The 27978-nt window shown below is 52.9% G+C and overlaps 1 protein-coding gene across 3 annotated transcripts; it reads right to left on the bottom strand.

Moving 5' to 3' along the window:
- Positions 1-18: 18 nt before the first annotated feature.
- Positions 19-27948, bottom strand: LOC134161741 (NADPH--cytochrome P450 reductase). 3 transcript variants are annotated; one of them, XM_062614872.1, is made up of 17 exons: positions 27851-27948; positions 25936-26058; positions 15931-16122; positions 9406-9454; positions 8526-8654; positions 7783-7932; positions 6841-6965; positions 5942-6031; positions 5671-5769; positions 5012-5128; positions 4379-4497; positions 3172-3353; positions 2887-3036; positions 2101-2368; positions 1223-1368; positions 922-1007; positions 19-741 (listed from the first exon to the last, which is right to left on the bottom strand). In XM_062614872.1, the coding sequence occupies exons 3-17, from the start codon at positions 16107-16109 to the stop codon at positions 597-599; spliced, it is 2034 nt and encodes a 677-aa protein (XP_062470856.1). In that variant the 5' UTR covers positions 16110-16122; positions 25936-26058; positions 27851-27948; the 3' UTR covers positions 19-596. The 3 variants fall into 3 exon arrangements, with proteins under 3 accessions (XP_062470856.1, XP_062470857.1, XP_062470858.1); XM_062614873.1 differs by having other exon boundaries at positions 25947-26058; XM_062614874.1 differs by lacking the exons at positions 25936-26058; positions 27851-27948 and adding an exon at positions 21122-21258.
- Positions 27949-27978: the final 30 nt, after the last annotated feature.

Below are 27978 nucleotides of genomic sequence, written 5' to 3'. Positions count from 1 at the left end.
TTAAATCACAAAAAGATGTTAAAATAAAAACAGTATTTATAAAATGACCGTGCACAGCAGGAGGAAGAGGCTGGGCACAGGCAAGCTGCAGGGCCCCTGAGGGCTGAGACACCCCCCCCGCCCCCCAGACAGGGGGGAGGTGAGGTATCCCCTCCCTGCTGCAGCAAAGGTGGGCAGCAGGGACTGGAGCAGGGTCCCTGCAGGGTGCTGGTGGCACAGGGCAGTGCTGTGCCCTCACACCAGCCCCACACGGGATAAGGCAGCACCTCCTGTTCAGGGAAGGACCCCAGAGCTCCCCCAGCACCATCCATCCCCTCTGCCCCGCATCAGCCGCATCCCTACCTCAGTGCTGGTGCCATGAGGTGCTCCTTGGGTACCATCAGCACCACAGCCCCAGCTACCCCCCTGCCCCACTCAACCCCATCCACCCCAGGGCACGCAGCCTGCCCTGGGGCTGCCATGGCCCAGGAGGGGTTGGGAGTGACACCAGGGTAGCTGTGTGCTGGGGACATCACCCACAGCAGCAGCGGGCGCGCAGGCACTTCCCACCTCCCATGGGCCCAGGCTGGGGACCTGTTCCCTCCGTGGCCCTGCTCTTAGCTCCAGACATCCAAGGAATACCGGCCCTTTGTCATCAGTTTCTTTACATAGTCCACGGCCTGGGGCTGGCTCATGTTCCCAAACTCGGCCACGATCTCACAGAAGGTGTTCTGCACATCCCGGGCCATGTTGCGAGCATCGCTGGAAGCAAGGGGACCATGAGGGAGGCATCAGAGCCCCTGTCAGCTCCTGACACCCAAACAGGGACAGTTCCACCCCAACCCGTCGCCCTCCCCTGGACAAGGACAGTGTGACCCCGGTAACACCGAGTCACCCTCATCTTCCTGAGACCAGGAGTGTTTTCCCTGCCACCGGACCTACCCGCACACGTAGATATGAGCATTCCCCTCATGAACCAGCTTCCAGATGTTTTCCTTGTTCTTCTTCAGCAAGTGCTGAACATAAACCTGGTAAGAAACAAGACAGGAGTGAGGCGAGGGGAGCAGAGCCCCCGTATCACAGCCCATGGGGAGGTGGGGAAGCCGAGCCCATGGACACGGCTGCACAAGACAGCGGTGGTGCTGGGTGCTCCTATGGTTGCAAGGGGAAAGCTCCAGCCCTCGGGGCCTTTCCCCACTGATGGGGGGCAGCTTGAGCACGCAGCAGGGGAGCAGGGTGGTACCTTCTCAGCCTGGTCCCTGGAGAAGGCGATGTGGAGCTGGGTGAGGACCCCATCCTGCTGGAAGCGGCCCAGCTCCTCACGGTACAGGTAGTCCTCACGCTCACGGCGGCAGCCGTAGTACAGCACTGTATCACCCACCTCTTTGCCTGCAGACACACAGCACCATCAGCTGCATCCTGCAGCCCTCTCCTTCCCCCTCCCCTTATCCTGCCAAGGCGGAGCTGCACCATGCTCCAGGGAGACCTTGGAGCAGCTCCAGTGCCTAAAGGGACTTCAGGAAAGCTGGAGAGGGGCTTGGGACAAGGGCCTGCAGGGACAGGACAAGGGGAATGGCTTTAACCTGCCAGAGGGGAGACTGAGATGAGCTCTTAGGCAGAAGCTCTTCCCTGTGAGGGTGCTGAGGCGCTGGCACAGGGTGCCCAGAGAAGCTGTGGCTGCCCCATCCCTGGCAGTGTTCAAGGCCAGGCTGGACACAGGGGCTTGGAGCAAGCTGCTCTAGTGGAAGGTGTCCCTGCCCGTGGCAGGGGTTGGAGCTGGGTGAGCTTTAAGGTCCCTTTCAACCCAAACCAGTTTGGGATTCTGTGACTGCTTCTGTTCCTGAGGGGAAGCTTCACACTGATTCCCAGAAGCAAGCATAGAAATAAGTGTAAGTGACAGCTGTGGTTATCCAGAGACAGGTTGGGGCATGGCCAGAGAACTGACTCAGGTCTATCATCTGCCCCCCTCTATGGCCCAGAGGAGCACAGAGCATCCTCACACTGAGCGAAACCCCTTCGCTGCCGCTCACCCCGCTCTTGGCTAACCCCACAGGTGATGCAAGCAGCACAGAGCTGCACAAAGCACCCTCCTGCAGCGGCTCCAGGCCCCAGGGCACTCACCCTGCTGCTTGAGCCAGGCCCGCTCCTGAATGAAGCCCATGAAGGGGGCGATGCCAGTGCCTGGTCCGATCATGATGACGGGGGTGCTGGGTTTGAAGGGCAGGCGGAACTGAGACTTCCTCACGTACATGGGCACCAGGGAGCTGCTCCCGTTGTCGGTGGGCACCTTGCCCTTGAGCCAGTTGGTGGCCACCCCTTTGTTCACCCGTCCCGTCTTGGTCTCGTACTCCACCGTCACGGCACAGATGTGGATGGAGTTGGGGTGAACCTGCAGGGAAGGGGGGGTCAGTGCCAGGCAGAGGCAGCCCCACAGCTCAGTGTGTTCAGGGGGCAGGAGTTTAACCCAACAAATCAAGGCCGAGCAAACCTCCCACCAGACCCCACACAGGCCTTCTGTTTTGCACCCAACTCATCACAGGAGCACTGAGCTCCCCTCAGTAACGCCAACAGCCACAAGGGCTTCAGGTACAAAGCAGTGAGTGAATTTTGACCAGCCCCTAAAATGCCACCTTGCTTCCAAGCCCCAAAAGCAAGGCCTTTGGGCGAAGAGGAGCAGGGCTGTAGGGGAGGGTGGTGGTATCCAAGTACAACTGGATGCAGTGTGGGATCCTTTACACCCCCTGTGGCAGCTGGGATGATTCCCTCTTCTCATGCATAGAGAGAACTAAAGGTGCCCCTCTCACAGAAAGCATTGCCAGGGTGAGTTCCCCATGTGCAGCCCCCCCCATGGCACCATGGGGCTGCAGCTGAAGGGGTGCCTCAGCAGCCTCAGCCCTGCACACTCACCTTGGAGGAGGAGGCGATGGAGTAGTAGCGGGCTTGCAGGCGGGGCAGGAGCTCACACAAGTGGTCAATGGGGGGGCAGAGCGAGGGCATATCCTGCAGGATGGCCAGGATGTTCCTGCGGGCTTCCACCACCCAGCTGAGGTACAGAGCCTGTGGGCAAGGAGGGCGCACGCATTACAATTGCCCTACGAGAGCAGCAACCCCACAGCTCTCTGCATCCCTTCTGGGGACACCCTGGCACCCAGCTGAGCCCAGCAGCCATGCTGAGAAGGCCCCAGCTCCCACCTTGCCCTCAGGAGCAGATGATGCCATCTTCCGGAGGCGCTCCTGCTCGCTGGGGTCCGTGGCGTACTGAGCCAGCTCATAGAGCACGTTGGTGCGGGGTGGGTTGGTGATGTCCAGGTAGTATGTGAGTGCTGTGCGGTAGGACGTGGGGCAGGGGAAGGGATGCTTCTTATTGGATTCCTCTGGAGAGGAGGGAGAGGAAAAAGAAACTGGAAGTCAGCAACCACACGCTGTTATGTCTGGTTTCGTGCTGGCAGATACAGGCAGTAGATGAGAGGTGGAGATAGAGCAGGGGAACAGGCTTGAGGGAGCCCTGGGCTCAGTCAGCCCTGATCCCACATTAAAGCAGCTCCATCTCCCAGTAGCCCATTTTGTGTTCCACAGATGCTGCCAGGCAGCTTATCAGCAAAACGGTATACCCTGTGCTCCACCAAGTGGGGCTCTCTGCCCCGAGATACCCATACACAGAAGCACCCAATAAACTCCAGACCAAACAGGGTGGCTGTTCTCCACAGCTAACTTGGCCTCACACATTTATGCCTCCTTCAGATCTGGCCTCAAAAGTGTTCTCAGTCTCCTTTGGCCATGGCCAGTTGTGCTCAGAGCCCCCTTGGGAAAGGTAAGCACCAGCAGACAAGGCTGGAGCCATCCAGTTCCACAAACTAAGAGGTCCATAAGGGACAGGAGCTCCCTTAAAGCTTTTGGGCGACCACATCCGATGCCTCAGGTCAGGCTGCTTCAGGAGCAAGATGGGTAGCAGCTGCTATCTCCCTCCTGCCAGAGGCCAGCTCTGCTGGAAGCACTGCCCAAGACGAGCTCTTTGTATCAGTACAAGTGCTCCCTGCTGCGCCTCCTCCAAGGGCTGAATAACAGCATCTCAGACATTAAGGTCCCTGTTGAGCGCCGGGGCTGCTGCGGCACAGGGATGCTCTGGTGGGCTGATGCTCTGTAATTAGGAGCATGCTGTTGCATAATGTGCTGCTGAATGGCACACAAGTGCATTTCACAACTGACCCACTTCAGCTGGCTCGCAGCAAGCAGGCTCCGTGCCACTCTTAAAATGCCATGGCATTCCGAGTGGCAACAGGACATCTCTCTCTGCCTGCCCTATGGGACCTGCAGGTGACCTGGCTCCGCTCTGGTGGGCAGCACAGAGGGCATAGCTGCAGGAGGAGACCTGCAGACATCCAGGGTGATCCATACTCACCATCCAGGTTGTTCAGGGACATGATCGTGTCCAGATTCGTGCCCAGGATCTCACCAATCTGATTGACCAGAGAGGAGTCGTTGGCTGGGTACACAGCCACGTGGTCCCCGGATTCATACCTGGCATGAGAGCAGGAGGAGAGCAGATGAAACTGCTTCCCATCACCCCAACCTGCTCAGCTGGATGACAAACGGGCTGCTGCAAGGGGCAGTAGGACCACACCAAGATGTGAGCTGCTACACAGTGCCTGCACAATCAGGGATCCCAATGAGCCACCAGCAATAGCAGAAAGGAGCATTGTGGAAGAATGGTTTTAGGAACCAGGGTTTTCACAAGGGGCCTCCAAGATAGCAGCAGTTTTTGCTACAGGTTTCAACCAGGTCAGACTTCTAGCAGGCACAGCCCAATTCCACGACAGGCAAGGAACAAAGCAGCTCAAAACCTCTGCAGTGCAAGGGCTGGGAGCAATCCTCATGTGGGGTACCTGATACATGCCACAGAAGCCCAGAGAGGCAGTGTTAAGGGATTATGAGAACAAGGTGCCCTCCTGAAGTGCTGGATGAGGCCAGTGCCTTGCTCTTGGTGCAGACTGCTCCTGCCAACATAGAGGTGCAGACTCCCATGGGAAGCTACCTGATTTTGGAATTGGAGATGTCCAGCTCCAGGTGCATGAGGTGCCGCTCTCCACCCTCGTTCAGCTTGCGGTTTTCTGTCACCTGGGCCAGGAAGGGGTTCTTGGCATCAAACGGCCTGGAAGGGAAGACAAGCACCCTCTGTGTTACCCTCCTGCAGGCTCTCAGTGCTGGCTGCATCCAGGCACGTTCCCTCTGCCCCCAGAGCAGGCTCCCTGCATGTGAGTACAGGGCTGTCCTGGTTTGTGTTTCAAAGCACACCACAGCACTAAACAAATGATGCTCCTGCTGCTACCCAGGGACTGTCACACCCCAAAGAAATACTTCAGGTTGGCCTTAATTTATACAGCTCATCTCCCCACAGCAACAGGGAAGGAACCCGTGGTGTATTTTAGCTACCCCAGGTGAGGAAGGGCTCTGAGTGACCTCAGGAGGTCATTTGTACCACCCTAACAGCACATGTGAACGCAGCCATCTTCACACGACCTATGGTTCATAACTGGGGAATCTGAGAGCCCCAGTGGAGATCGGAGCCCATTTCTCTTGGGCAGAGACCTCCCCATGGCTGCACTGCAGGAATGACCCTGCCTGCAGAGCGGGTGTTGTTGGGAAGAGCAAGGATCCATCGGTTGATCCTATCCAGGGTGGATTGGCACTTACGGCTTCTGGTTCTCATAGCTCTTGAGACGACCCATCTCACCGGTGTAGACCTTGCTCATGTTCACATCCGTGTGCACCACCAGCTCGTACTGCCGGATGCTGGAGGAGGAAGGGGGAAAGAGGACTAAGTCAAGCTGGAAATCACAAGGTACAGCTGGAAGCAGCACTTCACAAGTCTGGAGAGGGAAGAGCAGCTCAGGGCTGGTGGCACAGTCACAGTCAGAGGTGGCCAATCTCTCTGGCACCCAAAAGAGCCTGCTCCCATACCCACCTGGACTCTTCTCCTGTAGCCTCCACCCCAAAGTGCTCGCACACCGCTGGCCAGAACTGCTCTCTCCAGGTGATGAAGTCTTCCTCCAGGCTAGCCAAGGCAAAAGAAAGATTCAATGAGCTGTGGCTCACCAAGATCCCTATGGACTCGCTGCCTTCACCATGGGAAAAGGCATTTGCCCCTGGACCCAAGCAGTTTGGTACCTCCCCATGCCCACAGGAGAGCATCTTCAGGTTCCTTGGGAACTGTTGCTATACCAGGCACCCCTCCCTTCACCTACTGTACCAAGGAAGGCTCTGCTACCCAGGTTCATCTTTAACTCATCTCCCCTTTGCCCACTCCTGCCATCAGGTCACCCTCCTCGGAGGCAGATTCCACCATAGCAATGCTTATTGCTCTACGCTGAGCCTCCCGCACACAGCACATCCCTCCATCAGATCTTGCTGCCCTTCGAGGTAAAGCCACAGGATGATGTGATTTTCCCAGGTTACGCTGCTCCCCACAGGGTGCACCCAGAGAAAAAGCATTGTCCAAGGTGGAAAATTGCTGCCTTCCACCGTTAAGCCAACAGTTTCCCTCCACCACAGGGATAGTAAGCTTATCCATACTGGCTGGGTTAGCAATGGAGCTGCAGCAGTGCAAAGCAGACTGGAAAGCCTCTTCAGGTATGTAACTATGGTCATTTAAAGGTGATGTGGGATTTTCCAGACACAGGATCCCCTAGGATACTCAGAGTGTACAGGGATCTGATTGTGGGTGAGAGCAGACAGACACGAACTCAGAGGCATGTCAGCTCCCATAGCTATCCCTATGGAGTTTATTGCTGTCTCAGCAGTAGAGCCAACTCCCTGCCAAAGTTCCTTCCAATATGCTTTGGCATTCCAAGCCAAGCTACTCACTTGCCATCATCGTCACCCAGCCCAAGTTCAAAGATACGCTGGGCTCCAAGTTCTTCCAGTCTCTTATCCACATACTTCCCCATGGCATTGAAGTGCTCGTAAGTCTTGTTCCCCAGCCCAAAGACCTAGAAGGGAACACTGATGAGCATGGAGAAGCAGAGGACTGACTTCTCCCACCGTGTTGGCATCCTCTGACCAGTATCACCCAGCAAAGGATGTTGAAGACAGACAGCAAGACCTCTCCCAGCTCCCCACTGGCTCTTTGTGGGCCTTAAGGAAGAATCTACCACTGGAGAGTGATCAGTAGGCACCAGCACCCCCGGCATGTCAAGAGGTTGCACATATAAAAGCTGCCTGCACCATCTCCTCAAGGGACCAGTAACAGTCTGGACACCCATTGCTGCCCCGTGCCTCTCACAAACAGCTCAGCAAATGTTGCTCACTGCTTTATACAGAGCAGCTTAATGTCTTCCAGCAGTGGCTTCTCTCCTCACTTGCAGTTATTGTGCTGCCTAAGGAATTTGGCTGGGGTTTAGGTGAGGTGGCTGCATCTCAGCCAATTATTCAGCAGAGAAAAGAGCTCCCTCCACACTGTACCAAGTGATCCCATTTGTGGGATAAGACCTGGCCCAGGGCTGCTCAATTAGCTCCTGAACAGCAGCAGCAGCCTCTAAGTCATTTAGAGACCTTGTATTCAAGGCCTGCTGCCTGTTTGTGGCAAGACATTCCCAGCAAACCCTTGTGATTTAGGGAGTGAAGAGAGTTCTCTGATTAATGCATTTAAAGCCCCCAGATAGATGTTTGCATGTGTCCATGAACAGGGACTGCACCTGACACAGGCACAGACATCACATTGTGTCTTCATAAGCCATGTGCAGGCACAATGGAAGGCTTCTGACTTTGCTGCCCAAGTACAACATAAACTGGAATGGAGCCACTTACTGCAAACCGGAGACCGGACAAGTCAGCATCAGCCTCCTGCAGCCAGTCATAGAAGTCTTGGGCATTGTCTGTGGGGTCTCCTTCCCCATATGTGGCCATGCAGAACACAGCTAAGGACTTGTCGATCTCAGAGAGGCGACTCAGGTCCGACTACAGCCAAAGGAAAGAATAAACCCTCAAGGATCCTGCAGTGTGGTTATTGGGCAAGCCTATTCCTACCATACAGCTCTGGTGTGCAGAACAGCAGCATACAATGGCAAGCAGCTGATTACAAATGGGGTTGGGAAAGGCCAAACCCACCCAAAAGGGCAGGGGAAATAAAGGTAACCACCCTCACTGGCTGCAAGCCAATGCTTCTACTCCACCGGAAAAAATGATGGGATTTTCCAAATGATGGGATTTCCCTTAAAGGGACCAGAATTGTTGTTCATTGACACCAAACTGTCAATACCTCTGTCCAAGACTGCAGCAGATCAACGCTAACCACTGAAGGAACAGAGCCAGTTTCATGCTGCCAGTGGATGACTCAACTCCCAAACACTCCAGGTTACCTTTCTCTTTCAGTCATATTGCAGCATTCCATAGCAAGGACCAAGCCCATCTCTCCCTCTCTCAGGCTGACATTTTCTTCTCTAAATGACACCACTAAAAGGGCAACTTATCCCTTGGTCAGCCTCCTGCTGGGTTTTTGAGGTTCACTAAAAGGATGTTGCCTATCCTGAGGCTGTTCAGGGTTAAGTTACCAGGTCATACTCTTCTGGATCTGCTGCCATGCCCCGCAGGCCGTAGCGATGAGCATCTTTGGAGAGACGATTGGCAAACTCCTCTGCTGTACCCGTCTGGGAACCATAGAAAACCACTATGTTCCGCCCCTGGAGAGAAGGAGAAATCCCTGTTAAATGGTGATTATTCATTCAGCAAATGCATGGATGAGCACATCTTAGAGGCAAAGGAAACCCCTAGGAACCAGGAGCCCTGCACTGCAGCCTGAAGGCAACCAGGAGCCTGCGCTTGTACAGGACTCCCCGCTGGGTTTGTGGCACACAGCTGCAAGTGGTATTAAGAACATGACTCTTGTCAACCTCAGAGAGGTGACCTGGATCAAACGAGCACCCAAAGTAAAGAATAAACCCTCAAGATCTACCCTCAGCCTCAAGGCTGCAGCGTGACTCCTGTAACAGGGAACTCCCTGGATGAGAAAGGCTCCCAAAGCTCCGGCAAAGCGCCTAAGCACCGGAGCTCCTGCTCTGCCACAAGCCAGCTGCTTTGAAGTGAAACAGGAAATACCTCCAGCCCTTGCTTCTTCCTCTGCCTCCTCTTGTGTCCAGTCCAGCACAGCCAAAAGCTGCCAGTTCTGTGTACAACAACTCCCATTCCAGAGTGAGCCAGTTTGGGAACCAAGCACGCACATGAACAACAGCCAAGCAATGACTTTAAAGTCTCTGCCATTTCCCTCCTGACTTTGATCTCGTGTTACTCTCTTTTTGCACCGAAATGTCAGTTCAGTTTTGGATGCATGGGTCTGCATCCAAACCAGTCCCCCCTCGTGACAGCTAGACACAGGGGAAGGAAGGACACGAGCTCCCTTCTCAGCACCCAATGGAGCCAGAGCAAGCAGCCTACCGTCTTCTTCATCTTCTCAATGAAGCTGCTGTCTCTCACCGGAGCTGCTCTGAAAGACAGGAGGAACATCCTTTGAGATGAACATGTTCATTCTTTAAGGTCAGGAACAAGCAATTGAAGAAAAGTAGCCCCAAAACCTCAGGACAACTGCCCAAAGCAGTGGGAGTCCCCATCATCTGCTCTTATTTACCCAGGAACGTCCATCACTCAGCTGGGGAGCTGCTTCATACACAGCCATGGAGCAGGGTCTCAGGGGGGGAAAGCGGACCCTCTGTCCTACCTCCATCAGTAAATCCACAGGCACTCAGCCCTGGGTGTCAGGAAACCTCTCCTCCATCAGCGGTTTCACAGCTGAGCACGTTACAAGGACCTCACAGAGCTACAATGCATGAGCAGGTCTCCAGGTGAACCTCAGGGGGCAAGCCATGGTGGGAGAGAAGGAAATGGAGAGCTCCCTGCTTCCCTCACTGCAGCAGCTCAGTCCTGAGCCATGCCCCCCAGGGCAGATTCCCCAAGCTTGAAGTCAGGCAGGGCTAAAATCCAGCTGTTTCCACCCCAAAACCACAGGCCAGACACAAGTGCCAGAGCAGGAGAGCCCTGCGGAGCAACGGACATAGCTCATCAGACCCACAGAGCCTCAGCAAGGGAGCTGCTGCCTGATGAGGTCCTGCAGGGCTCCCACGCAGGGGTTTCCATCTCCAGCATGGATCTCCAGCACAAAGTGTTTGCTTTATTGCATGGAGGCAGCTTTCTCTAGCTTGGAAGAGGGATAACCCACAGCAGCATCAGTAACATCAAGGCAGAGATTCACACCGCGATGGCTGCTCTATTAGGTAGGGAGCCAGAAGAGCTTTCCTATCCTAAGCACATCCATGGGTTTTAGAGCCCTGGAGTGAAAGCAGCCCAGCTCTAGAGAGTGTCACAGGCAGAGGTGGCTCTAGCTACAGTCACATTAGGTGCTGGGTCTTTTCAAGGCAGGAGGACAAGTGTCAGGAGCTCATTTGCTGTCTTCTCCCCTCTACTGAAGCTCCAGTAGTGGGGATGCGGAATGTGGGACCAGCTCCCGTTTCTCTTTCACAATGCAGGAATGCAAGGCTGGGTGTCCTGTGGGAAGAGAGAAGCCTCCAGGCAAAAAGCAAATGGGTTTTGGCTCAGGCCCATGTGAGAATGTGCAGAGCTCACCAACAGCTTCCTGAACTGCAGTACAGAGAGAGGGAGCTCTGTGGATGTGCAGAGATGTTTGCAGGGCACATACAGAGAGCAGCAGGGTGGGGGATACTGCAAACCACACCTTCAAGCACCCCCCTTTCACCCAAATGGATCCAGGAGCTCCATAACCTGACAGCTCCAAGCACCTACAGCCTCATACAGCACACACTGAAGATGAGCAGACCCTACCCAAAAAGGCCACCCAAGGCAGATGTGCTCCCAGGAGACCACTGCTTTGCACCCTCCAGTCTGTCCTCTCTGAAGTTACCAGTCTCCCCACGCTGTCATTTGTCCCCTCTTGGGAACAGGGAGATCACAAGCATCTTGAGAGCAGCCCCGACACTGTCAATGCTGCCACCAGGATGGGGGCTTGGCAGAGCTGCCCCCCAGCATGCTCACAAGACTCAGCTCTCTCTTTGCTTTTGGCTCCCCAGGGAGCATCTTTGGTTCACTGCCCTCTGCAAACAGGACCCAATTAAACCCACTGCTGGGTCAACTGCTAAACAAACTGCTTTTAAAGGAGGGAAAGAAAGTGTTTTAAATCCTTTCAGCAGCTCCCTTTGGAAGCAAAAAGGGTGCAGCACACAGAGCTGGTCCCTTTTCAAAGGAGCAACCCCGCACTGAAGTGTTGTGGTGTGGAACAGTCTGCGGCTCAGACACAGCCGAAATAATGAGTCTGGCTTTTATAAAGGGCTGCACAACTCTCTGGAACTGCTTCATCAGAATGGCTTGAAACTCTGAGCTGCAAAACCACACAGATGCCAAAGACACGAACAACAGACAAGAAAACTTAGACGTGTGTTTTCAGCAGCGACTGCTGTTACAGCTTAGGTAGCTCAGGGTAGTGACTAAGAGAGTCAGAAGTGAGGGGTGGAGGAAAGGGTTTAACTCCATTGCATTGTACAGATGGCCCAGCACAGGGCTGTCTGTCACTCTGATTTCAGCAGAAAGAAAGGAGGGAAGTTCCCAACAGCTTAGCAACAATATCAAAGTCTGCCTCAGCTGAGCACCTCTCCTTCAGAGAGCTCCCATGCCCGTGCCTGTCCTCCTGGAAGCACACGTACATCCAGAAGTGAAAACACAGCCTGGCCATCACACAGAAAGCAAGCACCAACAGCAGGGTCCAGCACAGCCTCTCCCCTTCCTTCTCCTCTTGCCCCAGGAGGGAGAGGCACCCCATTCCTCCCAGCTTTGGGGTGGGAAGAGCCACCCTCTGAGCTGGAATGTTCCCATCGGGCAGTAACTCACCTCTCCACAGCAGCCTCTTCTCGTGGGGCCGAGTACACACAGCCCATGGTCAGGGCAGGGAAGAGGCAGACAAAGAGTCGCAGGGCAGCCGTGTCTGTCTGCAATGGGAGGTGTGGGGGACGGATCTAACTTAGCTCTGGAGCAACACACGCACAGGCCTTCCCATGCTGCTCCTCCTGGGCTTTAAAGCCAAGTGTCAGCCTTTTGTTAAGGAGAAGAGAGCCGGCACAAAAGGTCCCAGCACGGGTCATAGCAGGAGTGGTCCTGTGCGCTCAGCTCCTCGTGGTGGGGCTCTGGAAGTAACCGAGTGGATCCACACAGCCCTGAGAAACTCCAACATCTGGCAGCAGTGGCAGAAAGGAATTAGGAGTGGAGAATGAAAGCTCCCAGGATGCTCCGCAGCGCACGTCCCTCTCCCATCCGCATGGAGCAGGGGGACGGGACACAAAACCCTTCCCCCTGCCCCGTTCCCTTGGGAACTGTTTATATCACAGCTGCTTTTAGATATATTCTGGTTTTAAAAGAAAGGCAAAGCAATGCTGTGGCTGAATGAAGTGATTCCAGACGCTGCGTGAGCAGCGCCACGGGTAACTATGGCAGTGCCATTGCGGAGGCAGCTCAAAGGAGCTCCTTCTCTTCAGGATCCCATTAAATTAAATTAGAGATGGTCTGTCTCTAACCCACACGCAGGCAGTGAAGAGAGCTAATCAGGCTGAGGAGCTGGAGCAATTCCTGCCACAGGAAGCCCTACAAGCACCAGCGAATGGATTGCTCTATAGCTGTGGAACAGAGATAAGCCGATTTCTGCCCCGAACAACGTTAAGGATGGGGGGAGAAGGGAAGGGGTGACACCCAGCATACCAATGGCCTGTGTCTCCCCAGTCTGCACAACTCTAGGGTGGGCACATGAGAAAGGAAAGGAATCTGTGATTGAGAAACACACAGAGGAGGCAAAGAATAAAGCAGAACTCCCCAGCAATGCCTCTGTGAGGAATGTGGTGGCCATCGAGAGCTGCTTGCCCTAATGACATCTGCAGAGCAGGCTGCAGGGAGGCTGCTCCAGTGGTTTCAATTAAGCCTGAAAATGGTCACAACACAAGCAGCTCTCAGTTAGCAGCATCCCTGCCTGCCCACACACACATGTATTACACAACACAGGTACAGGACATCTCGTACACAGGAAACCCCTGCATGGGATGGACTCTGCCCCTTCCCTGGGTAACTGGGCAGGAAACCAGCTTTAGATGTAAGAGTGAGGGATCAGCAAGCACCTGAGCTGTGGCTGAACCCAGAGAGGCTTTGTCAGGGCAAGGTCATGACTGTTCCTGGGCCGTGCAGGCTGACAGAGCCATGCAGAGCCAATCCAGCCCAGGTGCCACACAGAACAGGGTATTGTGAGCATGCATCTATTCTTCTCCAATCAAGGGCAGCTGCAGCAGCAGCACCATTTCCTTCACAGACCCTGCTGAGATAATGTGGCTTGATCATGGCATGCTGCTCAGCAGCAGCTCCCAAAACCCCAGGAGAGCACTGAGTGTTCAGGTCGGAGGCTCTGCTTGCACTCCCCCACGTTGCAAGCAAACCCATCAAAGCAGCAGCCATGGGGATGTGTCTGAGTTGCTGTTCAGCACTTCTGTCCGGCAGCCTTCCAGGGCTGAAGCTGAAGGCCAAAGAGACACAACAGAAACCATCACCCAGCACCATCAGATAAGGTCTGGAATAGTTTGGAGTGAAGGCAGGGCGGCAGAGAATGTGCTGAAGGAAAGCAGCACTTCTTTAGGTTAAGGTTCTCCAGCTGGAGAAAGCCCCACCGAGGGCTCTTTGTCATCATGGGTCTGGAGCTGTTTCCCTGCCTGCCCATGGACCAGCCTGCTATATCCACAGTACTATCCTGTATCTTGCCTATTTGCTTGTTCATCAGAAATGAAACTCCACCCCAGCCTCAAGGATGACAGGAGGGAAAGAAACCCCAGGCTGAACAAGCTTGTTTTCCCTACTTATTTCCCTCCTGGTTCCAAGCATCCCACAAAATAACACTGCAAGAGCTGAGGAAGTAGCTGTCTCTGCCCCAGAGGATGGATGGGGGCCAGACACAGCCTTGCCTTATGGGTCCACACTGCCCTTAGACCAAGCTTGCTGCAATGACCACAGCAGCTCCACTTGGACAGAGGTGCTGACCACAGCCGAGTTGCTCCTGCAAGGAGCAGTTACACAGTGCATCTTCCATGCAGATGGAGAAGGCAGCACGGACCTCAAGGAGGAAACGAAGGCAAAATGCCTGAGAGTCAGCTCAAAGCCAAGACCTCCAGCCAGTCTCAGATGGAAACCCATGAGAAGAGGTCCTGCAGCAGGACAAGGTGGTAACATACACGCAGGAAGGAGTCAGAAAGCTTCTCTGCAGCCCAACTTCTCTGCAAGGTCACAGCAGCCTCTGGAATTGCTGCATGTGATGGGTGCTGGGTGGAAACAGTCCCGAGGACGGGGAGTACAGGAGCTCTCCAAGTCCCTGTGCCATGTCAGGATCGAATTTCAGATGGATAGAGCCACTTCTGAGCTCAGCACAGCGCAAGCATCCCCATTACAAACTCCAGAGGCAACCGCACACACAGATACACACAGCCCTCTCCTGCAGGCTCAAGAGGGAAGGTATCCGACTGATCCAACACAACAAATTCCCAAGGTAAGGCTGAGCAGGCACAGAATACCAGCCTCGTGTGCACCCACCAGCACAAGTTCACACAGCCAGGGACACTGCTTCCTGTTCAAACCTTCCTAAGCCAGAACAGGTACTTTCCATCCTCCTGTGACACCAGTGTGCAGCCCGCCTGGGAGTTAGTTGTCTTACCCCTCCTGTTACCCAGGGACTTCACAACAGACCTGGCATCCCTGGCTTGCCTTCAAGCAGAAGGCTCTGCCACCACAGCAGGTCAGAGCAGAAACAATGAGGCCAAACCTGCTCCCTTCCAGTTCTGACCTGAATTACAACACAAGCACTGGGTGATGAGCCCTGTAATCTGAAAGCAGCGTAACCCACTGAGGTCTGAGATAACAGACCACAACTGCTTGCTATGTTTATCTCCTACACACAGGGTAACAGGAGCATCAATCCCCTCCTGAAACGAGCCTTGGCTTATCACCCAACATCCTCATGTGAGTAGCCTTGCATTACAAACGCAGAGGCTTGACCTTTGCTGTGCGGTTACCTTCTGTGAAGGCCAAATGCTGGAAAGCACAGAGCTGGGCTGAGGCTGGCTTTTCCCTGGGGCAAACTGCACACAGGAAGCAGATCCCATGAGACTGAACGGAAAGGTATTGCACAACACCAGCTCCTACAGTGAGTTTCAAACCTTGTAGTGCTCTTATCAATGCTCCAGGAGGAAACAGAAGGAATGAGCTAAAAAGTCCAGCAGAAAACTGGTGTTAAGTTGGGTATGTGACAGAAACAAGGAACCAAAAGCATCCAGATCTCCACCAACATGGCTCGCTCCTGACCCTAAGCCCTTTGCAGAAGATGGGGTGGAAGAGGACTTCTCTCTCTCCAAATCCAGTCTCCTGCTGTTGCACTAACCTGGCATCTGAGCTGAGCAAGTTCCACAGGAGCTGCCAAGCAGCTCATGCTCAGGAACTATTTCTTCTCTTCATAGCTAAGAGTAGATAAGATTCCTGATAGGAAACCTGCATAAGAGCAAGTCCACCTTCCTCCAGATTTATCTAAATATGACTTTTATCAGGAAACACAGAACAGCCAAAGCAAATCCTTCAGGGTCTGAAATACAGCCAGAGGCTCTCCTGCCTTGCCTTGCTTGGGAAAGGCACATTACTGCTGTGGACCACACGGTGGGGTAAGGCAGAACTCCTTACCTTAAGGCAGAACTCCTGCTCCTCCACAAGGATTTCTGCATTGAGAGGTGAAAATACAGCTCAGCAAGAACGCGAGGGGAGGGAAACCCACTTTGACACCAAGTCCCCTCACTGGGGCACCTCTATAAGCCATCTGTAGAGCCTCCAAGGCCTCACCACGATGACAGCCCCATGTTCACCCCATGCTGCCCGACGATCATTACTTACACTGTCTGCATCTTGGGGAGGTCTGGCACTTCCTCCTTTTTCTTGCGGAAGAACAGCCAGTAGGTAAGCAGCCCGGTGATGAGGGAGATGAGGAACACGTCTGTCATGCTGAAGAGAGAGTCCTGCTGCGCAGTGCTGTCCGGAGGAGAGAAGTTAGGTCCCATGCTGGCATCCCCCATGATAGTCAAGGCACTGTAAGCAAGGAAAACCAAATGAACACCAGCAGTGACACAGTGCCACAGATCACGAGAGCATGAAGGCTCATTCAGAGCATGCTTTCTCACTATACATTCAGTCCTAGGAGTGCAATGCAGCCCAACCGCTCTTGGGAGCAAGGCCTTCCACCACAATACTGTGAGATCACTTTGTATCCCAAGGTATTTCCCTGTCCCACCAAGCTTTTTCCTTCCCAGTGCATCCATGCTGACCCATCAGAAGTGACTTCTGCCCTCCCTGGGCCAGCAGCCCCACATTTCAGCCAGGGACTCCAACCTGGTCCCAACTAATGCACCAGCAAAACTCAGGAGGGATTCAACAGACAGCCTTTACTAACCCCTTACTCACCACAGAGCCCATGGGGTTTGAGTGGGGAAAGACCCCACTCTTCCAGTCACCCCACACATCTGGGGCTTCCTCCTTTTTCACAGGCTGATACAATGCCCTGGACTTACTGCTGTGCTTATGAACTGCAAAGCAGGACCGTGGCATGGTACTTCTGTGAGCAAACCCTTCTTACAACACAAGTGATGAATAGCTCTGATTTACTACCCACCTCCACATGCAGACTGGATTTATTATCCACCTCTTTCGGGGCCTCTGGCTTCCCACTCCCCTCCACTCTCTTCCCCAGTTTAACTTACACCTCCTTGAATTACTCCTTTCTACTTGCCAAGGCAGAGATAAAGTGACTTGTGGCCATACCCAGTCCGTGGTAGCACAAAGCTGAGCGCCCAGTCCTCAAGTTCTTCACTAGGCCGATGGCCCCTGACCTTCCCCCAGGAGCCACCCATCATTCCCTCCCTCCCACTGCTCTGCCAAAGCTCTGAACTCCCCTGACCCTCATCCAGATGGGAAGATTATCTTCCCAACGCACAAGGACGCACCGCGGCCAAGCAAACAGATAATCAACTCCAAACTTGATTTGTAAGGGCAAAGTGACTCTCTTCTTGTACTTGGGCACCTCGCCAGCCCAGAAGACCATGAACATTTGAACTTACACACAGAGAAGTGACTCAGAGCTCAGCGTGACTCTGTCACCAGAGAGAAGGGACACGTCCCATGGCTGAGGGTAGAGTTAACCTCTTCAGCAAAGCTGGGCCTGCTGCATTAAAGCTCCCAGACAGCTTTCGGGGGGGGGCGGATGTCAAAGAGAAGCAGCAAACTCCAGGTTGTGCCTGTGCTGAGGAATAAACCTGGCTGAAGTGATGCTAAGGGAAGAAAAGGGAAGGTGATGCTTAGGGAGTGCTAATGCGGGAGAGCAGGTAAGGTCTTCAGCAAAGAAGTTATCACCCCCCCAAAGTCCAGCCCTAGAGAACATGAAGCACTCTGCCACAGGCCAGCAGCTATAGAAGGCAGCCCTAAGGAGCATAGGGAGAAGCCCACAACCACCTGCAGTGATCATGGGTGGGCTGCTGGGTACTTCTGCAACTCAGCTAATTCTTAACATCAAGTTTAGTTCTTAACCTCCAGTTTAGTTCTTAACATTAAGTTTAATTCTGTGGGTATCTTGGCAAGTGACTACTACAAAGGGCACCAAAACCCTACTGCAAAGCTTCCCATTTGCTTCCCAGGGATGACATGAAGCAGAGGGCTTAAAAGAAAAATGGGAGTGATGCAACTGTAGCTGAGCAAATTGCCCATTCCTCTCCATCAGGTCACCCTGTCCTCCCTCCTCGCTTTCCAACGCTGCATCTCTGAGCCAAGCAAGAGCTGGGTGTTCTTTCTGTACAGATGTAGACTAAACTGTTAGTTAAAGCCTCCACAACTGGAGCTTCGTTGCCAACAAAGCACAGCTCCCAGCAGGGTCTCTCTCCTCCTCCTTCTTCAGTTCCAGTAAATCATTAAGGAGCTGGTCCAGCAACTGACACCAAAGGAGTGCACCAGTGGGGGGAAAAGTGTTGCTGGTTTATTGCCTTCATTCCCTATTGCAGTATTACAACAAGCAAGACTCCAGAAGCTTTAACTGAAAGCTCTTCTCCTCTTACTCCAAACCTTTGCCCAAAGCCATAGGAAAAAATACCAAGGCTGACAGAGCCCACCCTAAGCTGGTTTTGGGCAGGAGCTGCATCCCTTCCCTTCCAAGCACCAAATCCAGCACTGGCAGCAGCCGAGCCCTAGGAAAGGCTCCTTGCACAGAGCATAACAGCATCCCTTGTAGCAAACTGCACATGGAGGAGAGTTTCACGCTAGACACATCTTTAGTGAGCCAGACCGGGGTGGAACGGGTACAGGCTGCATATGCCTGGCTGCACAGCAATTCCCTTATACAGGGTGAGAGAAGGAGCTCATGGGCTCACGAGCAAGGCAAGGGCTACATCTCCCATCAGAAGGGCATTGCTCTGCTCAAAGCAGCAGAGCTCCTGGGGACAAGCAGCAGCCAGGAGGGGGGTTTGCTTTACAAGGTGGTCTGCCCTCCCAAGCTGTGATGCCTTGGGAAGGGGCAGCCTTGGGAAGGCAGCTCCCAGGAACGCAGTGTGGACACACGGGGGAGAAAGCAGCACCGTCTCCTGGCCTTCACCACGGGGCAGCTCTCCAGCACTTCAAAGGGGAAGCCTACAGCTGCCAGACCACCCGTGGCTCAATCCCTCCAGCCAGAGGGAAGAGCACTGTGTCTGCAGGCCTATGGGAGTGGTGCATGGACCAGAGTCTTGCCTTCTCCATAACACACAGGTCATATACGAACCTCTAAACACAGTGACACAAGAACTGCTTTAGTTTTGACAATGGGCTCCATCTGGTCATGGACATTTAGTTATTCAAGTCCTATACCCAAGCTACAGAGGTAGGAAGGTGTCTGCTTAGACACAGCAGGAGAAAGGCAAAGGATATGGAATGAGGACTCACCTCTCCTCTTGTAAAGGGTTGCCATAACTGAGGGACTATTTAACTCACTTCCCCCAGCATAGGAAGGTTATTCCTCAATTTATCTCACCTTATCTAGTTGGCTGTAGCAATTATTTGCCTGAAGTTCACTGCAGTTCAAATACATGTCCTTTTCTAGCTTCCAGTGAAAAGAATCCTGACTCTTTCTGGGAATACAGCTATCCTGGAACTCCTGCAGCCCCCCCCACAATGAGACAGCTTTTTAAAGGAGAAAAGAAACAAATGTATGATGCAGAAGTTCCCCTGACATCACTTTTAAGGGTAGTTATTTTATCCCTAATGTTTATTCTATCTTTAATCAAGGCAAGACAAGTTTCCATTTCCTTTTTAAGTCACGGCTCCAGTTCTTAGATCCTTGCTGATGCACACAGTACCTGGTGTAAAGCCATCAGTCTCAGATGAGGTATGAGGCTTCTATGTCACACAGAAAAGTCATACAAACACAGAATGGTTTGGGTTGGAAAGGACTTTAAGATCATCCAGTTCCCTGCTATGGGCAGGGATGCCTCACCCTAGACCATGTCACTCAAGGCTCTGCCCAGCCTGGTCTTGAACATTGCCAGGGATGGAGCATTTATCACTTCTTTGGGCACCCTGTGCCAGTGCCTCACCACCCTCACAGTAGAATTTCTTCCTTATATCCAGCCTGAACTTGCCCTGTTTCAGTTTGAACCCATCATCCCCTGTCACAACACTTTGAAAGATGACAATGAAGCCACGCTCTATTTTAGCACAGCTTTTCATCCTCTGAATGCACCTTTATTCATGTGAATTTGCTCGACACACAGCAGTTCACAATCACTCAAATCACAGGGACGCTCTCTGCACACCCCCATGCTACCAAACACATGCACTCCCTTCTCATACTAAAAACGTGTATTTCTAACTCCCATGCCCATCTCTGAAGGGCTGGAAGTACTGTCAGGGCCAGGCATCCTCAAATCCCCCACCAATTCCATATAGCCTAAAGGTGCTATCAGGTCTCAGGGTTAAAAACATTACAATAGAAATACAGTATTACAACAAACAAGACAGGAGGAGGAGTGCCTCAACAGCCAAGTGGTCAGCAACATGAAGAGATATCTCTTCTTCCCCCTCTCTCACACACAGCTGACAGCAGCATCAGGAGATAGGGCAGCAGATATGCCCAAAAGCATGCTGGAGCATGGCATCACCAACACAAAATGTGGCTGGGAGGGCTCCCTCTCTGCCAGTCACACTGTACTGACCAAACAGCCTTGGCTCTGAAGCTAAGCTGGGCAGGAAGTTGGGACTTTGTGAGCTTGAAGTAGTTTCTTTATGTCACATCTGTGATGAGTTTCAAGTATCTCAGGACAATTTCACTTCCCAGTTCCAGACCAGGGCTGTGACTCTTGCTCCAAAACCCAGTGACCAAGCTCTGCACTTGACTCTTCTCTGCCCTGTGCCACCATAACCCTGCTCTCATGAGAGGAAAGGAGAAGGAAGACTGCTGACCAAGCACAGCCAGGGCTGCTAACTGATCCCTGAGCTCCAGCTGATCACAGCTGGTAGCACCAAGAAGCTCCAGTGTTGAACTGAGAGGACTCCACACATGCAGAGATAGGCATGAATCCCACTGTGCCCTATGGACGCTGCCTGCCCTGGCACAGGGCAGCACGGAGGCTGCACCCCCATGTCCTCTGCTCCTGAGCTTATCCAAACAGCCAGAGTTTTCCCAACAGGAACCAGGCGGCATCAGCGCCCTTTGGACACCTGCAGATAAACACAAGAGCTGCAGGCACAAGCTCTATCTTGCAGTATGTGCAGGGAAATATCCGTGATGAACTGATGACAAACCCACGCAGTGCCATCAGTCACCCTCTGCCCAGCACTCACACTGCTGCCAGGCACCACTCAGAGGGAGCTGAGAAGGGCACTGGCAGCCAAACTGTCCCCAGCCCACAGCAAGGTCCAGCCTGTCCCAGCTGAACACTTACAGGGACACCACATAGGCAGTGTGAAGTCAAACCATGCCTGCAGCAATGAGCTCCCTTTGGCTCTCACAGCAACACCATCACACTACACAGAGCACCCAGCCCCTCACCACCCGCCCAGCAGCAACACTCACCAAAGGACCTCTTTCCAGTTCCTTGTAAACGGGAATCCGTGCACATCACCACCACATCCAACAGCAACACACCCTCCAAAAGCCAGTGGCTCTTTCAGACAGGCTTTCTCCAGTGCAGACTTCCAGTAGTATCCTGCACAAGGCACCAGGGAAGGGACAAAGGGGCACTGCTGGCAGAGTTGACTTGGCAGGGCACTCTTCTTGCTCTCCACAGCCACATGACTGTGACCCTCATGGCACTGACTCAGCACATGCACGGCATTAGCAAGCAAAGCAGGAGCATCACTGCCACAGTTTCGGGCACTGGGAGCTATGTGTGGTTGGGGATGTCAGCATTACCATGAGATCTGCCACAGACACCTTTTGGATTGAGAAGGACCAACCCGAATTCCCTAGATGTACATGGGTGACATAACCAGACCTCCCTTCCCACCACATGCCTTGTCTGCCCCAGGGATCAGCCCTCCTCTTGTGCTGACAGCTCTTGCACAGGACCATGGCCCAACACAGATCAGGGGCATGAGAAGAAGCCTTAGAAAAGCCCAGTTTTAAACCAGCAGTCAGTTCTTTTCAATGGCATCACAGCACAGCCCTTAAAACAGCTTCAGGACAGAGGGGAGACAAGCAGACAATGCAAACGGGAACTCCTTCTCTTTGTACAGCACTGACCTGCAGCCCGAGCTTTAGAAACCATGGCAAAATGAGAAGACTGTAAATAAAAATGAACTAAAACACCTGGGAGGTAAAAGAAAACCATTCCTGAGCCCTCTCACAGGTCTCTACTCCTGTTTACAGCACCTCCAATGCTTGTGGACAGCTCAGACAGACAGCAGCACCATAGAATCATAGAACAGTCAGGGTTGGAAAGGACCTTAAGATCATCCAGTTCCAACCCCCCTGCCATGCAGTGAGCCCCCAGCGTTCTGCACAGCAGTGGCAGCACAGGAAAAGGAAGAGCCCTGGTTACAAAGAGGAATTCAGTCTTGTGACCAGCACAGGGTTGCCTTCTTTCACCCACCAAAGATGCAAAGCAGGCAGGTTATTGACACGTGTCAGGAAGAGGAGCCCCACAAGACCATGAGGAAGGGGGAGAGGCAGCAGCAGCAAAGAGATGGTGGAGATGGCATTTCTGCCCTGGTTCCTGGGCCCCATCTCTTCCTAATCCACTGCAGTGATGACTTTCCTGTGTGGTATTAAGCCAGGAGATCCTTGTAACAAAACCAGATCTTCTCTCATTTCTCTTTGAGTATGAATGCAACTGATTGGAATAAAAAATTCTGTTTATATCAATTCTTGCCAAGCCTTGGCAAGTCTCAAATTACCTCTTTTTTTCTCTTCCTTTTTAGTAAAAGAAGACCTGGCAAGAAAAGTGGCCCTTTCCAAACCAAAGCAGACTACTGAAGCAGGCGCTAAGATCCAGGTTGTTTAACATTGCCTCCAACAGCCCCTGCATTAGCCTTTTCTCTGCAGAGAGATCACACTCCCCATCAGTAAGATCTGGCTGTGCTCAGTGTGGTCCATGCAGGCTCCCTGCTTTGGGTGGGCTCACCCCTGAGGGGCTGTGCTGGGGAGAGCAGGCATGGAAGGAGACCTTAGGGCTTCTTCAGCCCATCAGCCTCAGTTCAACCACTGTGAACCAGGGTGGCCATGGCACACAGCACGCTTTCCTCATCACAGTGATAACAAGCAGTGACCCAGGGCTCACTTCCACCAGTGCTACAACACCAAGGCTTGGCTTTCACTAGAGATGAAGGATCACTACACCTCGCACTTCCCCATCACTTTCTTTCCCAGCACATCCCACAAGTTCCCATTAACCAGCTCAATAAAGGGTGGAAAGCAGCAGGGCCTCTCTCACACAACAGTGGGAAAGCGCCTTTCCACCCCATGCTTCCACCAACTCAGAACCCCCAATCTAAACAGAGCAGCACCTTGAGCACAAGAGTAAGAAACATAAAAGCTGGGGGCAGTGGGGCTGTGAAACAGAACAAACCCCTCTTGCTGTGCAAGGTCTCTCCTAACCAGACCTTGACACACCAGCTCAGACAGCAGCACACTGTCTATTTTAGGCAGGAGACAGATGCAGAGCGTGCATCAGTCAGTCTGGAGCTTGAAATATTGCATATTTGAGCTTCCACCGTCACACGTGGACTTGTTTCTGGCCAGTAGGTCCAATTCAAGGACAGCAGAGCAGCTGGAAAAGCAAGGAAGAGAACAACAAGGAAATATCTTACTGAGGCAGAAAGCAACTCTATGGGTATGTCAAGGGGGGGCTATTGCAGAGAGCCCAGTACACTCAAGCAAAGGACTTAAGGCATTATCCATCACAAAAATGAATTCAAACTCACCAAGCTGCCTTAAAAGAAAGCAACCTAGAATTACTGAATTTGCACACTTCGTTTCACCAGATAAAAGCCTGTCTTTCTACCTTCAAACAAGGAGGTGGGTCATCCCATCAGCTTAGGCACCTGAACACCTTTCTTCACACAGATCAACAGGAGCCAGCACTGAAAAACAAGTGTTCAGGGTTACACAACCACCAACACCTGAGAAGAGCAGGTAAAGTGAACCTCCTGCTAACTAATGCTGTTCCCAGCCTCTAGTCCCAGGGAGGGACAAATAGCTCCATGCTTCAGGTATCACTTGAAAGAGGAACAGGGGTCTCAACACCACCAATATCCAGGAGCTGGGATAATGCTGCAGGACTTATAGACCACTCTGTTGCCAACTACCATGGGCAATACTCAAACCAACCACTCAGAAGGCCATGCATGTGTTGAGGGTTTGTGTGACAAGCTGTGACTTCGCGTGCAGCCACTACAGGGAGGGGACAGCTCAGGGTTGGTAGCCATAGACTTCGACCTCTTCCACCAGGAGGAGTTTGGGCAGCAAAACCCCCTAACACTGCTCTCGTTTGGGATGTTTTGTTTGAAACTAAGACCTGGAAGAGCATCTGAGGCACATGGTTAAATACAGATGCAAAGGTATTTAACTGTAAAGATCTCCAAATAGAACAGCATGCTTTGGGGATTTACTTAGAGAAAACCAAGCACTGTTTGTATAAAACTGGGACACTTTGTGTTTGTAAGATAGCTTTCCACTGAGGATGCAGGAGCTCCTCAGACATCACATGCTTGTATCCTATGGTGCTGTGCAGGAAGAAGGTGTTACTGTGAGATGTAAGGATTGTGTAGTAACTCAGTAAGAGAGTTGACCTCTTGGTCCCAGACCCAGGCTCCAAATCTGGCCCACCCTATTAGAAGAGAGTGCAGTCACCTATGAACCTCCCTGCCTGCTATGGGTAAGGCAACCTGAGCTACCTTTCACCTTCTTGACCATTTGTGACATACAACTCCCCAGCCCCCTGCAATCACACTCAGTCACGGGCACCAGAACATCAGCCCTGTACCCAAAGCGGATGCTCCCGTGCCAGAACGGGACACCCACAGGACAACAGAGAAGTCAAGCAGGAAATAAGCAAGGTCAGAGGTTGAAAGGCTGACCTCGAGTTGCATAAGCCACAGCTCTTCAACTCCATACTCCCAGTACGGTCAACCTAGGCAGGCAATACTCAACACAGGCTTTTCCTTTCCCTTTGTAAGGCAGTCTGCTCCTCTTACCTCCAGCAGCTATGCACACAGCCCTGTTACAAAAGCAGGGCTTGCACAATCCTTGCAGGCACTTTATCAGCTCGCTCTTCCACAGCTTGGAGTTGGCTGAAATGAAGAGATGCTAGCAATGACCCACAAAAGCAAGTCAATGGATGAGTTTCACAAGCAACCACGCAGCAAGATCCAGCATTACCTGCCCCCTACCACAAAGAGAGATACCAACTCCCTCAGCTGGTTACTAAACCTTTCCAGCAGGCCTGCACACAGTGCAGGGCCAGATCTGCCAAGGAGAAAAATCCAACCTCATATTCAACTCTGAACCCCTCCACCTCCTACCCCATACAGCAAGAAAGGAAAGGAAAAATCGGTCAATAACTCTGTTCCTTGCAGAGGAATGAGGTGCAGACATGGCTGATGGCTAAACAAGAATACTACAGCAATCTGCCACCACAGGTCAAACTCAGCCACTCTTTGGACTTGTGATCCAGGAGAAGCCACTGGAGCAAAGCATACAAGTGCTCCTCTTTCAGTCCTTCTGGATTCCATAAGCAATCTGCAGCCACAGCTGACTTGAATGCTTACTTGGGGAAAGGAGCAGCCTGTAATTATTTGTCCTGATAGATGAAATTTCAGACTACAAAGCCCCAATCTTGGCAGAGGTGTGCCTGACACTGCAGGGCTCGTGACTCACCCTCAACAATCGCATGTAGAGAGTAATCTCACCACTCGGATCAAATGATCACATTGGGAAAGCAACTTATGCAAGGTCTGTGAATTGTGGTTTTAAAGGTAGGAGAGCCCGCATCAGGAACCTGAACAAAGTCCAGTCAGCAGAGGTAACTGCCAGGTGGCTTTCTCTATACACCAGGAAGGGATGGGAAAAGGTGGCAGGAGTCCAGATCCAAGCAGGGAAACCTTTTCCATAGTGCTCCAGGATTGAACAAACACTTTATCTTGGCTGCACCACAACAACCAAAGGAGAGAGTAAAGATCAAAGGGGATCTCAGTTCGGACACGGTTCCACACACTTTTCCCATGGGTGCACTGGAAAGAGACCATGAATCCATCTCTGGAAAGAGACCATCAGGAGCGCATCCTGTGGGTGCCCTGGGTAAAGAGACCATCACTCCCAACCACCCTCCCCAAACCCAGCTGCACCCACAGATGCTCCACAACCTGCAGGGCTCCAAAGAAAGAGGTTACCTTGCACCTACGGTTCTGCAAGCTGATGGGGGCTGTGAGCTCCAGCACGAAGGGTGGTGGCAGCAGGGAAAGCCTCCTCAAGACAAGCAGCTTTGGTTGTGTGGCCCCGTTGAGCTCCTCCAGCTGCTTAGGAAGAAACAAAATCAGAGCTGCAGAACACACTTACTTGCTCAACCCTGGCTACCCAGAAGGAACCACCCCAGTGGTTACTGAACTGAACAGTAACTGCAAAGCAATGACAACACAAGAGGTTTTACAATGCACAATTAGTGTAGGGCTAATTAACAGAGAGTGAAAACAACTATTTGACACTACCGCATCCTTCCTGCCCTTTCTTCTCCAAGGTTTTCACACTAGAAGATTAAATGGAAGTGCTCAGTTGTGACAGGGTTTTCTCTCCCTGTACACCCACTGTTCTCCCTGCTTCTTCCCTGCCTTTTCATATACAGCTCTTGTGCACCATGTCCACAGGGAACACAGAGGGTTCTCCAAATCCACTCTTTGCCATGCACATCCTGTTTCAGTGCAACCAACCAGCACAAGATGCACCTGAAGGAAAACCAAGAGCTGCACTGGGACAATGCCATGCTCTCCAGGAGGGGTCTGACTTACCAGCCCAAGCACCAGTTTCCTCCCCTGCAGCAGATTAACCTGCAGGTTTGCTCTGCATGTGCCCAACAGCTCATTGGGATTCCTCAGAGAGCTATGGAAACTCCAGAAGAAAGCATATCCCCTTCCATCCAAAGGGACGTGTACAGCAGGGCACCCCACTCTGCACAGCTCTGCCCTAACCAACACTAAACTCCTCATGATCCACACAAAGCACACAGCACTGTGGAAGAAGGGATGTCCCCACCAACACCAGCACTGTTTCACTTCCAGAAGTTAGAAGCAGAGACCTGATCCTGCTTTGTGCTTTTCCAGCCTGGATATTATTCCTGCTTTCACCATACCTCTTCACGCTCTGAAAGGTGACCCATGGTTGAGACACATGCAGAGCAAAGCATGCCCTGAGCTGCATATCCCGCAAGCAAGACAACTTCCTAAGAACCAATTCCATGCTGATAACTATCTGCCAACAATGTGATCCAGGTGTCTCCATACCCTCCAGCTTTAGTATTCCCAAACTGGGGGGGGGTCCATTATGTCCTTCATCAAGCACATTCCCTAAGGGAATAACTTTGCACTGCAAAGCAATTCCAGCAGGAAAAGACAGGGCAACCTTCCCAGCACCCCAGCAGTTAGGTAGAACAGCAGCAAAGCAGCCCAGCGTGCAGCAAAGGTGTCACTGAGAGGCCAGGGATTGCATTCTGCAGGGAAGTGCCAAAGAAATAACTTCATGTAAGGCTTTTAACCCGCAGCAGCCTGGAATGCGGCAAGCACAAGCAGTGCCGTGGATGCAATGCAGGGTGGGCATCACCCTAGAGCACACTCCTGCCTTGCATCTCTTCAGCCCTACTTAACTCCTGCCCTATAGCCACCGAGGAGACAGGCTCACCCCCTCCACCCCATATAACAGGAGACCCACATACGCCAGCGCCCCATACAGGGGATCCCAGTCACACCAGTCCCCCCCAGCAACAGGGAACCAGTCACACCAGACCCCCACCAATAACAGAGGCTCTCCTCATCCCACCCCCCAATAACAGGGCTGCAGCCACATTAACCTCCCCCCAAATAACCAAGGGCCACTCGCACCAGCCCCCCATACAGCGGACCCCAGTAACACAGGCCAGCCACACCAGTGCTCCCACCCCGTGCAACAGCAGCCCATTCACCCCACCGCCCCCCATTAGTGAGGCCAGACCCCCCCTTTTCCCTACCAGAGCCCACCCCCCCTCAGCCACAGGGAACCCCCAGGCCTGACCCCCCCCACCCCGTTGACAAGGGCCGGCCCCGGGCCCTGCGCACCCACCGCGGCCCGTCCGGAGCTGTCGGCGGCGCCCTCAGCCCCGGCGCGCCCGGATCGAACCACTCGGGCACACGCGCGGAAGGGGAAGGGGAGCACGCTCCGCCCCCACCGCCCGCCAATGAGCTGCGAGC

This window comes from Pezoporus occidentalis, unplaced genomic scaffold (genome assembly GCF_034315485.1).
Source record: "Pezoporus occidentalis ecotype Australia unplaced genomic scaffold, CSIRO_AGI_Poc_V1 ctg179, whole genome shotgun sequence".
Taxonomy (NCBI): domain Eukaryota; kingdom Metazoa; phylum Chordata; class Aves; order Psittaciformes; family Psittacidae; genus Pezoporus; species Pezoporus occidentalis.
The sequence above is the reverse complement of the archived record's forward strand: the minus strand, read 5'-3'. Positions and strand labels throughout refer to the sequence as shown.